Genomic DNA, 13,952 nt, shown 5'->3' with positions numbered 1-13,952 from the left:
AAGCATCTTTTATGGCTGTAGACAGCATTGATTTGAAGTACAGTATAATATTAATTGACCTTGAGTCTTTACTGATGGCTCAGTGGCTAGCAATGTTGCCTCACAGTGCCGGGGACCTGGATTTGGTCCAGCTTGGGTACTGTCTGTGCGGAGTTTACATGTTCTCCCTGTACCCGTATGGGTTTCCTTTTCTTTCCCCAGTCCAAAGATGTCTAGATTAGATGGATTGGCAATGGTAAATTGCCTATAGTGTACAGGGTTGTGCAGGTAGGTGGATTAGCCATGGGAAACATTGGGGTGGAGGGGTGGGTAGAGGAGCGCAGAAGTGGGGCAGGGCTGCTCTTCCTGTGGTGGGGGGGGTGGTGGTTGGTAGAGGAGGAGGAGTGTCAATGCAGACTGTCTGCTGTGTCAGGATTCTGTGATTCTATGCTGGCACAGGCAAAGTGGTGAACAGTGACCTCCTCTGTTTCTGTGACTTTTTCTTAAAAATCTAAGTTTTCTTTTAAAACAGTCCTAATTCCAAAATGTTGCATTAATAGTTAATTTGCAACATTGTTTTCTTCTTGAAATACGGGTGCGTTTATTGACCATCCCTTGATATTGTGCAGCAGTGGTGACGCCCCTTGCTCCTAAGGACTTGCTTTTAAAAATTCATGCTTCCCAGGAGAAGTCAGTAACGAGTGTAGGGCACTTCAAGTATACGCCAGCCTAGACTAGTTGGTTCCAATCCCTTGATAGCTTTAATGATCAGGTTGTATTTTTGTGTGCAGTATATGTGTCCATCTGAGAGGGAACAATTGTGACCTGTGCTTGCTGAGTCAGGTCAGAATCGAGTCTCATTACAGTGTGGTCTGTTAGGACAGATGTTCTTGTTCCAAAGCTATATTATTTCCACTTGTTCTTGAATTTTTTTTACTGCTTAAGATGAAGTTGTACTTTTTGTGATTTGGTCCTAAGGTAGGAGAAAATTTAGTGTATGAAACAGATTGAAGTATTTTCCAAGGGCAGCAGGTGGAATTTTCTTCAATATGAAGGTGATTGCTCTTCCCGAGCAGAAGACTCCCCTTTATCTGTGAATCCCTGGGCTATGCTTTGATGAACCTTTCACAATTAATGGAATATGATATATCTTTTAGGAATAAAACTGCAATAAATATGATTTGTTTTTTGCCCTCTTCCACTTCTGCTTGCAGGTTCTGTATCTTATTGTTATTTTCTGTACCTGCCATTAGTTAGTGAAATCAGTTATTTTTAACTACTCCAACAAGCTGCTCTACCAATAACTATCATATTGCAAAATATTTTATTGGTTCCCGTTTCCTCATACTCTAGAGAATGCTTTGCACTTGGGACAGATGCCTTAATGTAAAAATGCAAAGACACCATAGCTTTGTGGAGTTTCTTGTGGTTACTATTTGCAGTGTTATGATCTGCCTGTATTGCTCGTAAACAACACTTTTTTCACTGTACTTGGGTTGACATGACAATAAATGAATCGAATCAATTCAAAAGAAATGTACAAAAGACCTGTCAGTCCAGTTTTAAGAAATATGTTCGTGAACATCTTTATTCTGTTTCAGCTGACTGCGGAAAAGAAGATTGACAAGAACCTACTTCCACCAAAGAAGATCATTGGCAAAAAATCCAAAACGTTTGTAGAAAAAAGGCAGAAAGAATTAGAAGTCTATTTGCAAACGCTTATAGCAAAGTTCCCATTTGTTGCACCAAAAGTCTTGTCATTTTTTCTGAATTTTCATCTATATGTAAGTTTTTTGAATGTAAATCTCTTATTCTCCATAATTGGTGCTTAAACACTTGGTTTTGCATTTTTCACATCATTAATTGTTTGTATTAATAAATACATTTATAAAGTTCGATTGATGTGCAGGACCTCCCCATTTCCAACATGTCACAACTATTAAAAATTCTCTTGTTAGATATTGCTGTCACCGGTAATATTTCCCATTCTTTCTTGCCACAATGAAAGACTTTGATCCTTCTTGAACTGCTGCATGCAGAAATTTGATGCATCTGAGTGGCTTGCTTGGCCATGTCTGTGGGACACTTAAGAGCTCAATGTTGGTGTCTGCCTGCGTATATAAATACTCCATGGTAGGGATGGCTAATTTCTTTCCCAAAATGGCACTAACAAATGAGTTGTGATAACCTGATTGTTTATGACCACTATTTCAGATTTTCAATTTGTTTTTTAAAAAAAGACAAATGATCAAACAGTTCTGTTAAAATTTGATGCAGATTGTCAGTGGTAGAAATGCAGGTCCTTTTAAGGGTCAGTCAAAAAAGTGCCAGACTTGACTGAGACCAGGTCATGCTCATTTGACTTTGTACTTAAAACCCCAGTAGATGTTGCCTTCTGATGAGGGAAGGGGCCAATTTGAAAAGATGAAAACTGATTTTGTGTCTCAGCTAAATTATATATTGACAGTAAAATTCTTTAAACCTTTGAAAAACCTTTGCTGACTAACTCAACATCTGGATAATTGTTTGTTAATCATTTTCTTAGTTATTTGGTTCACCCCACTCGTTATTAGTCAAATAACATAATCACTGCAATACCATTCCCAGTTTCATTTGTGCATCTGTAAGAATACAATAAGATGTGTTATACCTGAAACACACGTTCTAGATTTTCTTGCATCACTTGCTTATCCTCTGCACTTGAAGTGAAAATTTTCTTAACACATACAAATGCAGTATGTGAGTTGACTTTTCTTCCTGTGAAAAAGTACATCACTAGCTAATTTTCTATCTCTAATCCCTTCTAACTGTACTCCCTTCTGGTATATCTGCACTTCTTCCACTCGGCCTCTGGAGAAACCTAGGTTTTATTTGCTCTAAAAGAGAGACTGTAATCCAGAGCCCATGCTTATACTGTGGGGACAGGTTTGAATCCTGCCATTGCATTGACGAAATTTTGAATTCATTAAAATCTGAGATGAAGGGTTAGGCTAATGGTGACCATGTAACGAGTTTTGATTTTTATATTTCAAAAAATTTGTTCTGTAATGCCCTTTTGGGAGAGAAATCTGACGCGCTCATATGGTCTGACCCACATGTGACCCCAGATTTTCAGCTATATCACTTGACTGTTAATTGTCCTCTGGATGGCCTAGCCAATGATGCTCACGAACCTTTTTCTTTTAAAGATTTACAGTCTTTAGTGGCAGGGGCCTAGGCTCTGAAATTCCCTTCCTAACCCTCTTCATCCTTATCCTTCTCTTTTTCTTTAAAACCTCTCCTTAAAAACGAAACATCTGCCTTGATTCACACTTGTGTGGATTGATGTAAAATTTTCTTTAGTAAGACTCCCGAAGGATCATGAGACATTTTGTTTAAAAATATGTCACGTAGTAATGTTCTTTTTTAGGGTACACATTACATTATGCTTGCCTTCAATTTTCCTCCTTTTAAATGTCGTGTAAATGAAGATCTCTCTCTTTACTGTTTAGAGTACAGTTTTGTTTTCCAAAAGTAAAATGCATCCTTAAGATACTTAAGGTGATGATATTCACTTTCACCCTGAGAGTTAGATAATATAATCTGCATTATAGAAAGCGTAGAAAAACAGAGCATACTCCACCATATGGTATGTTCGTGGCTAGTCAGCCAACTCGGTACAACTAGCCTAGTGATGATACCTCAAGACCACAGGCTCTCCTCATCATAAGTAAGTTCTAGGTTGAAATCAGTCTCTTTTATGTGGTATTAACACTTTAAACCCTCAAATTGGAGTTATATTCGACTGGTATTTAAATTTTATTCATCAGTATCTGAAGTAATAAATATCCGTCATTCCAACCAGATCATTGGTTACTCAGTGGATTGGCATAGTATTCCTTGGAAATCCATTTGTGAGTTGTGCAGAGAAATCTTAATTTTGTTAGGTCTACTAGGTATTTTTGAAGCAGACCATATTTATAAGTCATTCATAACTGATGCTGGTTTTACAAATAAACATTCTAAATGATGGTTATCTATTGATGGCTCATGCTGCTGATTTATGAGGAATAACTTTGTGAGCTTTCTGCATTCTGTATATCACATACAGAAGGAGTGGCTAATCACTGACTAAATACTCTTAAGTTCTGGTAGGAAGCTTTCATGTTTTTGCATCTGCAGAATTGGTTTGTAACAGAAAAGAAACCTTTCTCATTTGTAGATAGCAGGTGAAGAATCAACTTTGGAAAATGTATGGGTCTTAATGGCTATCTGCATATGTAAATCTTGGTTATACATCAGTTTGTTTAATTCTGTTGTTATAACACTGCTTCATTTAACAGGAGATAAATGGCATTACGGCTGCCCTTGCTGAGCAACTGTTTCACAAAGGTATGCTTGTTAATTCTGAATTTTAAAAGTTTTGATATTGTGGGTTGTTATTGCAAATACCTTCTACCGGTTTCTTCAGGATTGCAGTAATTCCATTGTGTTAATGAAGTACACTTATTGAAGTTGTTTTTTATATTTGTACTTGGGAGCTGGAGGGAGCTGGCTTGGCCAGCATTTTGTACCCATTTCTATTCTAAATTGTAATTCTAAAGCATCTATTTAATTGCTGTGGGACTGGAATCACATGTAGTGCAGACCAGATAAGGACATGAGTGAACAACATAAGTTTTTAGAACAGTAGACAGTAGCCATATGGTTGCCAACAGATTAACTTTTTTACTTTTTATTTTTATTGACAAATTTCACCATCTGCCATGGTGAGATTTGAAACCATTCCCTCCAGAGCATTTGAGATAATGGGAACTGCAGATGCTGGAGAATCCAAGATAATAAAATGTGAGGCTGGATGAAGACAGCAGGCCAAGCAGCATCTCAGGAGCACAAAAGCTGACGTTTTGGGCCTAGACCCTTCATCAGAGGGGGATGGGGTGAGGGTTCTGGAATAAATAGGGAGAGAGGGGGAGGCGGACCGAAGATGGAGAGAAAAGAAAATAGGTGGGGAGGTAGGGAGGGGATAGGTCAGTCCAGGGAAGACGGACAGGTCAAGGTGGTGGGATGAGGTTAGTAGGTAGATGGGGGTGCGGCTTGGGGTGGGAGGAAGGGATGGGTGAGAGGAAGAACAGGTTAGGGAGTCAGAGACAGGTTGGACTGGTTTTGGGATGCAGTGGGTGGGGGGGAAGAGCTGGGCTGGTTGTGTGGTGCAGTGGGGGGAGGGGACGAACTGGGCTGGTTTAGGGATGCGGTGGGGGAAGGGGAGATGTTGAAACTGGTGACGTCCACATTGATACCATTAGGCTGCAGGGTTCCCAGGCGGAATATGAGTTGCTGTTCCTGCAACCTTCGGGTGGCGTCATTGTGGCAGTGCAGGAGGCCCATGATGGACATGTCATCTAAAGAATGGGAGGGGGAGTGGAAATGGTTTGTGACTGGGAGGTGCAGTTGTTTGTTGCGAACTGAGCGGAGGTGTTCTGCAAAGCGGTCCCCAAGCTTCCGCTTGGTTTCCCCAATGTAGAGGAAGCCACACCGGGTACAGTGGATGCAGTATACCACACTGGCAGATGTGCAGGTGAACCTCTGCTTAATATGGAATGTCATCTTGGGGCCTGGGATAGGGGTGAGGGAGGAGGTGTGGGGGCAAGTGTAGCATTTCCTGCGGTTGCAGGGGAAGGTGCCGGGTGTGGTGGGGTTGGAGGGCAGTGTGGAGCAATGGAGAGAGTGGTCTCTCCGGAAAGCAGACAGGGGTGGGGATGAAAAAATGTCTTGGGTGGTGGGGTCGGATTGTAGATGGCGGAAGTGTCGGAGGATGATGCGTTGTATCCGGAGGTTGGTGGAGTGGTGTGTGAGAATGAGGGGGATCCTCTTTTGGCGGTTGTGGCGGGGGCGGGGTGTGAGGGATGTGTTGCGGGAAATACGGGAAACGCGGTCCCCCACCACATCCCTAAACCAGTTCGTCCCCTCCCCCCACTGCACCACACAACCAGCCCAACCTGTCTCTGCCTCCCTAACCTGTTCTTCCTCTCACCCATCCCTTCCTCCCACCCCAAGCCGCACCCCCATCTACCTACTAACCTCATCCCACCTCCTTGACCTGTCTTCCCTGGACTGACCTATCCCCTCCCTACCTCCCCACCGATACTCTCTCCACCTATCTTCTTTTCTCTCCATCTTCGGTCCACCTCCCCCTCTCTCCCTATTTATTCCAGAACCCTCACCCCATCCCCCTCTCTGATGAAGGGTCTAGGCCCGAAACGTCAGCTTTTGTGCTCCTGAGATGCTGCTTGGCCTGCTGTGTTCATCCAGCCTCACATTTTATTACCTCCAGAGCATTGTTCTGCTGTTTGGATTCCTGATCAGTGTTTGCATGAGTTGGGGGGCGGCGTGAATATTAAAGTAGTACTGTATAGGATTAGTTACTTTCCTGATGTAGTTTTAAGAAGAAAAACCTAGGCCAGACAGTCTTTCTGGATCAATGACCTAATTCAGTAGATGTTACAACAGGGAATTCCTGGAGTATTAATGGATAATTGTTAAATCTGTGTTAGTTTCTGACAGGTGAGGAAAATATTGAGGGCCATTAGCTTGTTTTTTTAAAGTTTAGGATAATCATTGCGTTTATAAGATCAGAAAAAATCCCAGAGCATAAAGGTTTTTGGGCAGTTTAGAGGGGCTTGAAGCCAGATGCAAATATGTTTTCATTGCTGCAATAAAAAGATTAAAAAAAAGGAAAACAAAAAGATTCGGGAAAGCGTAGTTAACTTTAATGGAATTGTTTAGTTTGTGCAGTTTGCAAATCAGCAGTGAGTGAGTGTATTTCTCTCCAGAAATTTGCAAGTTGTTAAAATGCTAAGGAAATCTAAGCTCTTGGTTCTGAAAGTATTCATTTAATAAGACCACTAAGTTCTGGAAGAAAGAATTAGGATTCAGTTAAGTTAACAGTAACGACTTATTATAGAGGATTGATTGGTGTTTGGGAATCGTTTAAGATTTTTAGTGGGGTGAATTAAGATTTTCAAATTGCTCTAAATCTAGACATTTTTACTTTGTTTTTATCCTTTTAATATGATAAACTTCTGTTGTTAAAGAGACTGGGATCTGCTTTGTCCAGTAGCAGCATCACCAGGAATCATAACACTGGGCTTTATGACAAAAAATGCCAAGCAACGCCATTTTGTAACTGACGCCTGAATTTTTGTAACTGATTCCTGAATTTTTTTTCCACCTTGGGTGGGATGAAAGCCAAATCATATTCCCTACATCTTATGCTGCACGGTCTAATGGGATTAACCCTAACCCTAACTTCCTGGCATATTAAAAAAGTTATGCTAACATAATCTCATTCTCTGTATTACTTCATTACAGATGCAAGATGGGTTTTTTAACTTGATGATAAAGGGGTAAACAAGCTACTTGTGGGTTTTTCTGAGGTAGAAACAAAATTTAGAAGCAATTACAGTTGCTGTATGATTGATCAAGAATTAGCAAACAGCCACATTTACGTGAGTTTCTCTTATTAAACAGTTTCCCCATAAAAAATATTTGAGCAGTAGCTTTATAGTGTTTAGCAGCTAAATCATCACAACCATACTTTTAACTAAATTACCATCTTATTATAGATAATACCCTAAGAGATCCATTGTATGTTACAACTTGGCATTTACATGTCTGGTGTAATTAAGTTTGTTTGATGTCAGTGTGTGCTGTGGAAACTATCAGGCTGTGGTGATTATAGTACTTCAGCACAGTTTTTTCCATGACTGTGATATTTTATTCTGCTGAGTAATAAGTTTGGTTCTCTGTGACTGTTTTAATAGGCCACTCATAAACTTTCCTAGTTTAGTGAACAACAATTGAAGAATCCAGTTTTAGTCAGACCCACCTTCTCAGACTTTGTGTATGCAGCTGAGGAACTGCAGTTAGGTGGCTCTACAGCCTCAGGCAATTTGCCAACACCATGTTTTGGAGAGGCTTACAGTGAAAATAAATTCCTGGGACCCATTGATAATTTAGTGCAATTGAGAATTGAGGCAAAGAAGTTCTGAAGAAGTATTTTTTTGGTGCAGCTGAGAAAGACCGGCCTTGGACAAATTAAAAGAGAATGGTCACAGAAAATCACAACAGGAGTAGGCCACTCAGCTCTGAGCCTGCTCTGCCATTCAGTATGATTATGGATGATCATCCTATTCAGTGCCTTGTTTCCCATGTTCTTCCCATACTCCGTAAGCTCTTTAGCCTTAAGAAATATATCTGCTTCGTTCAAAACATTCAATGTTTTGGCCTCACCCACTTTCTGGGCAAAGATGCTACACAAGCTTACCACTCTCTGGGTTAAGATATTTCTCCTAATCTCCTAATATGCTTGCTTCCTCTGCATTCTTAGACTCTGACCTATGGTTCTGGACTGCTTTGTCATCAGGAATGTGCTTTCTGCATTTGCCTTGTTGGGGTTTTATTGGTCTTACTGTTGATCTAAAAAGTTAAAATGGTCATTAGGTAATTATGACTAGTCCTGGAATATTAATCTATTAGAGGAGTGTTTGTTTAGCAGTATTATCACTGATCTGTTAATCCAGAGACCCAGGTAATGTTCTGGGAATTTGGGTTTGAATCCAATCATGGCAGATGGTGGAATTTGAATTCAATAAAAATCTGGAATTAAGAGTCTAATGATTATGAATCCATTGCCGATTGTGAGAAAAACCCACTTGGCTCACCAGTATCCTTTAGGGAAGGGAACTACCATCTTACCTGATCTGGCCCATGTGTGACTCCAGACCCACAGCAATATTCAGTGTTGACTTATAACTGCCCTCTGGGATGGGCAATAAATGCTGGCCTAACTAGCGATGCCCCAATCCCTTAAATGCATAAAATATTGTCTACAAGGAAATAATTGTTGCGGCAATCTGTAATTCTTTGAGGGAGTTCCAAGGCTACGGTTTAATTGTTTTGTTTCATGTTTACCTAATTAATTCTGCATGTTTCTGTGGGTCAAGTTGTATTGTTTTGCTTTGCGGAACTTTGTCAAGTTTATTTCATTCAGCACAATTGAATTTTGTAGCTTTATTCTCTTAATGAGTAACTGTAATGACAAACTTCAAACCAAAAAGGTGCTTCTCCCATCTGGGATTATGTAATAGAGATAATGGGAACTGCAGATGCTTCAGAATCTGAGATAACCAAGTGTGGTGCTGGATGAGCACAGCAGGCCAAGGTGCTCCACACTTTGTTACCTGGGGTTATATAATAGTTAGGCGGTCTTGTCCGGGATTATAACACTGGTCAAGAACGAAAACGGAGCCGTTAATTTGTAACAGAAAATTAGTGATAAGTTTTCATTTAACTTTTGAACTGGTCATTCAGAAGTTTGCTCATCATGGTATGCTTGTTTATAGGAAGGAAGGAAGGAAGGAGAGATGTAATTTCAAGAATTAGCATGATTAGTTCACGAAAGTGGTAACAATAAATGACATCTTTGTAAATTTCCCAACTCTCGATCAACATGCCATTCATACTTGTACTCTAGCTTGTTATTTTTCCCCTCAATGTTTTTATATTCTTAATTTTTTTAATAGGTGAACAGTTACTCTTGGCAGGTGAAGTTTTTTGTCTTAGACCACTACAATTGTACGCAATCACTCAACAGCTAAGACTAGCCAGTCCCACCTGTGCCACTGGTGATGCCAAGACTGACCTTGGACACATCCTGGATTTTGCTTGTAGACTTAAGTATTTAAAGGTAAACGTGTATTTTTCAAAAACATAATCGTAAGATCTGTGTAAACTGGCAGAATTTATATTGTCCTTTATGGCTTGCAAATTTTGATTTGTATCTGTTAATGTTTTGTCAACAATTTAATTGGTTCCTTATAAAGTTTGATGTGGTACAACCAGCATACTGGATTTTCCTTTCCAGGAAAGGAAAACCTGTTACTGTAAATGAAACAGTTTTATTACTCAAATGTTTTCTGCATTGAATTGTTTTGGCATTCATGGGAATTACTTAAAGTTTTTACGCTTTTGGTCAGGCAGTTTTGAGAATGGCATTGTTTTACATTTCTTTCTTCATTGTAATTCGGCTTTTGTGAGTTTAAAAAAAGTCTTTTTAATTCTAATTTGCATCACTTTCTAAACAATTTGACTGAAATTTAAATTTGGCCTGGGAAGGACTTCTTCCATTTTCATGTAGCACAAGAACTGTCAATGCCTCTTTGCTTTTTGTCATTTGAATTATTTTCAGTTATCTTCATTTGCAACAGATAACAGGCGCCAGAGGATCTGTTGGGAGCAGTAATATTGAAGAACATCTCCTTAAATTTGATTTATCAATTTTCAAGTCTGTTCATCAGATTGAGGTTAGTAAAAAAGATTGGATAATTTAGTTAATTTATATTTAATTTGCGTTTTAAAAAGTGCTGAGTTGCTTTTTCCTTAGCTTCCAGTCAACAATAAATAAGGAGAGGGTCAATATACATGATAGGGCCTTTATGTTTGAGGAAATCAATTTCTGAATGACTGCAGAGAAGTCGTTTTTTAAAAAAATGTCAGGTACCTGGGTTGTGTGAAACAATGTCAATAAGTTTGTGTTGAAAGAACGAACCTGATTTTTTTTTTCTTGCCCTCCCCTTGGATATGGTTCAAATTACTAGAAGCTGTTGGATGCACAAGTTAATATGCAGTAATCAAAGAAATTCCTTGTTTAACTTGAGCATAATATCCCCTTTTGCAGCTTTGTCACATTTCATTATTTTTCTGTGAAACATTTTGAGATGTTTGACTATATTAAAGTTACTATATAAATGCAAGTTATTTTTCACAGCTTCTTCATTTCTGTTGAAGTACGATTATTGTTTCCAAAAAGCATGCCAGCCTATTTGCTGGTGCAAGCAGTTCACCCAAATGTATTATTTAAGAGCAGTAGTAAACCACTTGAGTTCCCTAATCCGCTCTACGATTAAATAAGATCATGGCTGATCTGATTCTGTGGTCTCAACTCCATGTTCAATGTACCCATGGTAACCCGAGCTTCTGGACTAACAAGGGAGTTGATCTACCTCCTTTCTCTTAAAAATATTTCATGACTTGTCTCCATTGTCAATTCAGTAAGAAGATTTCAAAGATCCCAATCCTCAGAGAGAATGTCTCCTCATCTCTCTCTTAATTGGAAGAATCCTTATTTCATTCCCTACTGCCAGTCTCACTCTTCAGCACATCCAGATGCCGCTTGGTCTGCTGTGTTCATCAAGCTCTACACCTTGTTATCGACTTCCACATCCTCTCAGGATTTTGTATGTCCAAGATAACACTATGTAGAGCTGGATGAACACAGCAGGCCAAACAGGAAGGCTGACGTTTAGGGCCTACACCCTTCTAGGCTTGAAACGCAGCCGCCTTCTCCTCTGATGCTGCTTGGCCTGCTGTGTTCATCCAGCTCTACACCGTGTTGTCTCAGATCTCCAGCATCTGCAGTTCCTATTATCTCTTATATGTCCAATCTGTCTTAGCTCCCAGATATCAGTATCAGTTGAGATAACTTTGTATGAACTGCTTCTATTTATATCATTTACTAAATTAGGAGCTTGAAACTGTATACAGTATTTCAAATGAGATCTCACTAATACCTTCTTGAGATTGTAGTTAAACATCTTTACTTTGCTGGCAGAATTATCGCAAAGGGAACAGCAAAGAGATTAATGAGCAGTTAATCTGTTTTTGAAGCAGTGGTTGAAGGATAAATGTTCATTAGGACACTGGAAGAACTCCCCTGCTCTTCAAATTGTGATGAGTAGTCTCTCGCATCTATTTAAGAGGGAAGTCTGTTCCCAGGTTTAATGCCTGTTCTGAGCAATTGCATCTGCTAAATATAGCATCTCTCAGTTGCATTTGTTTATTTTAAATTCAGTGTAAGTCTGTAGTCTGGAATGATTTTACGTACTTTGTGAATTTTAGGACTCGAGGTTACAGGAAAGCTAGTGAGGCAATAAGGAGTTCAATGAGATTCAAGATGCAGGGTCATATGAAAAAGTACTTAATTGAATTAAACTTTGAAAATTTGTATCAGAGGTAATGGGAACTGCAGATGCTGGAGAATCCGAGATAACAAAGTGTGGAGCTGGATGAACACAGCAGACCAAGCAGCATCTTAGGAGCACAAAAGCTGACGTTCTGGGCCTAGACCCTTCATCAAAAAACATGTATTTTGCAATGAGAAAACTGTAAAATGCAATGTGAAGCTCGTTCACTGTTACAATAATCCTGCGCCATTTTGAATAATTTAAGAATTAAAAAAAGGATAAAAATATAGCTTAAAGTCCTGACCCTGCTCATCAACAATGACTGCACTGCCATCCCTACTCCTCTGCGTTGGCGCTGCCTACACCAGCAGTTGAATTTGCCACTTGTCAGGCGCCATTTTTCACTGCTGACCCAATTCTTCTCTGCCACGACCTGTGCTGGACCCACCAATGTCAGAGTTGCATCTCTTGCTGTTGGGCCCACCTTGTTGATCTTGCTGAGATGCCCTTTTGCCACTGCCAGTGCTGGACCCAACCAACGAATACATCACCGAAGTAGCAGCTGCTTATTCTGTTGCTGGGTCCTGTGTTCACCCTGGAACAGTAAGTAAGGGCTTATTTGAATCTGCTCTGGGCTTACTCACAGCTGCCACAAATCCGCACTGGGATTCCTCATTGCTACCCCAGTCAGGACAAGAAGTTAGTAGAGGAAAAGAGAAGAAAGAAACAAGGAAACAGGACAAAGAGAGAGAGAAAAGAAAAGCAGCCAGAGAAGACGAACCCCTCCTCTGTGGCCACCTTGATGACATTTCTTTTGATAACATTGATATTTTGGGATATTGTTACAAATGGAGGAAATTACTGAATAACATGAGATTTTGAAAATTGTGAAGAGTTGAGGTTGAATAGGTAGGAATATTGTTTACAGTTCCTGAAAGGTTCCAGGATACTGGAATTGAATAAATTGTTAACAAGGTTAAATATAAGAATTTTAGGACCGAAAGCAGAAAACCATTTTTTTTAAAAATGCTGGGATATGTGCTAGCAGAACTGGTGATTGAGGCACTGAGTGATTTTGATAAATAAATAAATGAAGTTATCAAGGGAAAAGAATTCCAAGGATGTCTGACCAAGTGGGCCCAAAGGAAGAATAAACATGGAAACTTTGGTTTTAATTGCCTGTCTAGTTTCTCGCTGATAATTTGAAAATTTTATAAGTTAAATGGTGTTTAATCATTGATCTAGTTTCCATTGTGATCCTGTCTTATTTGATTTTTAATTGTTTAACATTTGAATTCTGTTACAGATAAATAACTGTGAAGCTAAACAAATTATTGGACTTCCTTCACTGAAGAACTCACTAGCAACAATGAGTGTGGCTCTTACAACTGCTTCAATGAAAGTATGGACCTCATTTTGTGTGTATTGGAATGTTTCTATGTATCTCTATATGTTGAGAAGTTTTTGGTTTTATTTATCCCTTGCCTGACAACATAATTTTATTGAGAAATGACTCTGCTGTTTCAAACTATTTTGCTGCAGAGTTGCGAATAATTAGCAGTCAATGAAGAACATGCTGAGGTTTTAATTTGTGAACGGATGGAAGTAGATGCTAAGTCTGCCTGTTTGAAAGTCCTAGTTTTAGTTTAAACTTTTGGAACAGACTAATTGCGATGGTTTTAAATATACCTGGATGTTAAACCAGACTCTGTTTGGCACTTGAGTGCAAATTAGGAGGGTTTGTGGTGCAGTAGTCTCCATGCACTTACTCCACCCGAAGGTATCAGGATGTTGGCTGATACAGAATGGAATGTTTCAGCACGGTTTAGAAATAAGGCTCAGGGTGCAAAATGCCTAGCCTGTGTGTTTAGCAGGAGGTCCTGGCAGAGAAGAGTCAGTATGAAAGTATCTTGAATCTTCAAAGGATGGTGAACGGTGCCATTTTCTTCCTTTCTCTGTCCTCTAGCAGCT

The 13,952-nt window shown here is 39.6% G+C and overlaps 1 protein-coding gene across 6 annotated transcripts in view; it reads left to right on the top strand.

Annotated features, from left to right (window-relative positions):
• nisch (nischarin) overlaps positions 1-13,952 on the top strand; it is a 67,355-nt gene that overhangs the window by 12,064 nt on the left and 41,339 nt on the right. For all 6 annotated transcript variants that reach the window (XR_007249230.2, XM_048547503.2, XM_048547505.2 and 3 more), the window contains exons 3-7: positions 1,581-1,763; positions 4,302-4,350; positions 9,543-9,706; positions 10,227-10,322; positions 13,288-13,383. Coding sequence is in view for 5 of the 6 variants with exons in the window: in XM_048547503.2 (XP_048403460.2) it covers positions 1,581-1,763; positions 4,302-4,350; positions 9,543-9,706; positions 10,227-10,322; positions 13,288-13,383 (588 nt within the window). In the remaining variant the exon portion in view is untranslated. The remainder of the gene's footprint in view (positions 1-1,580; positions 1,764-4,301; positions 4,351-9,542; positions 9,707-10,226; positions 10,323-13,287; positions 13,384-13,952) is intronic.

Source organism: Stegostoma tigrinum, chromosome 11 (genome assembly GCF_030684315.1).
Source record: "Stegostoma tigrinum isolate sSteTig4 chromosome 11, sSteTig4.hap1, whole genome shotgun sequence".
In the NCBI taxonomy this organism is placed as follows: Eukaryota; Metazoa; Chordata; class Chondrichthyes; order Orectolobiformes; family Stegostomatidae; genus Stegostoma; species Stegostoma tigrinum.
Note: the sequence above shows the minus strand (reverse complement) of the source record. Positions and strands in the feature narration are given on the sequence as shown.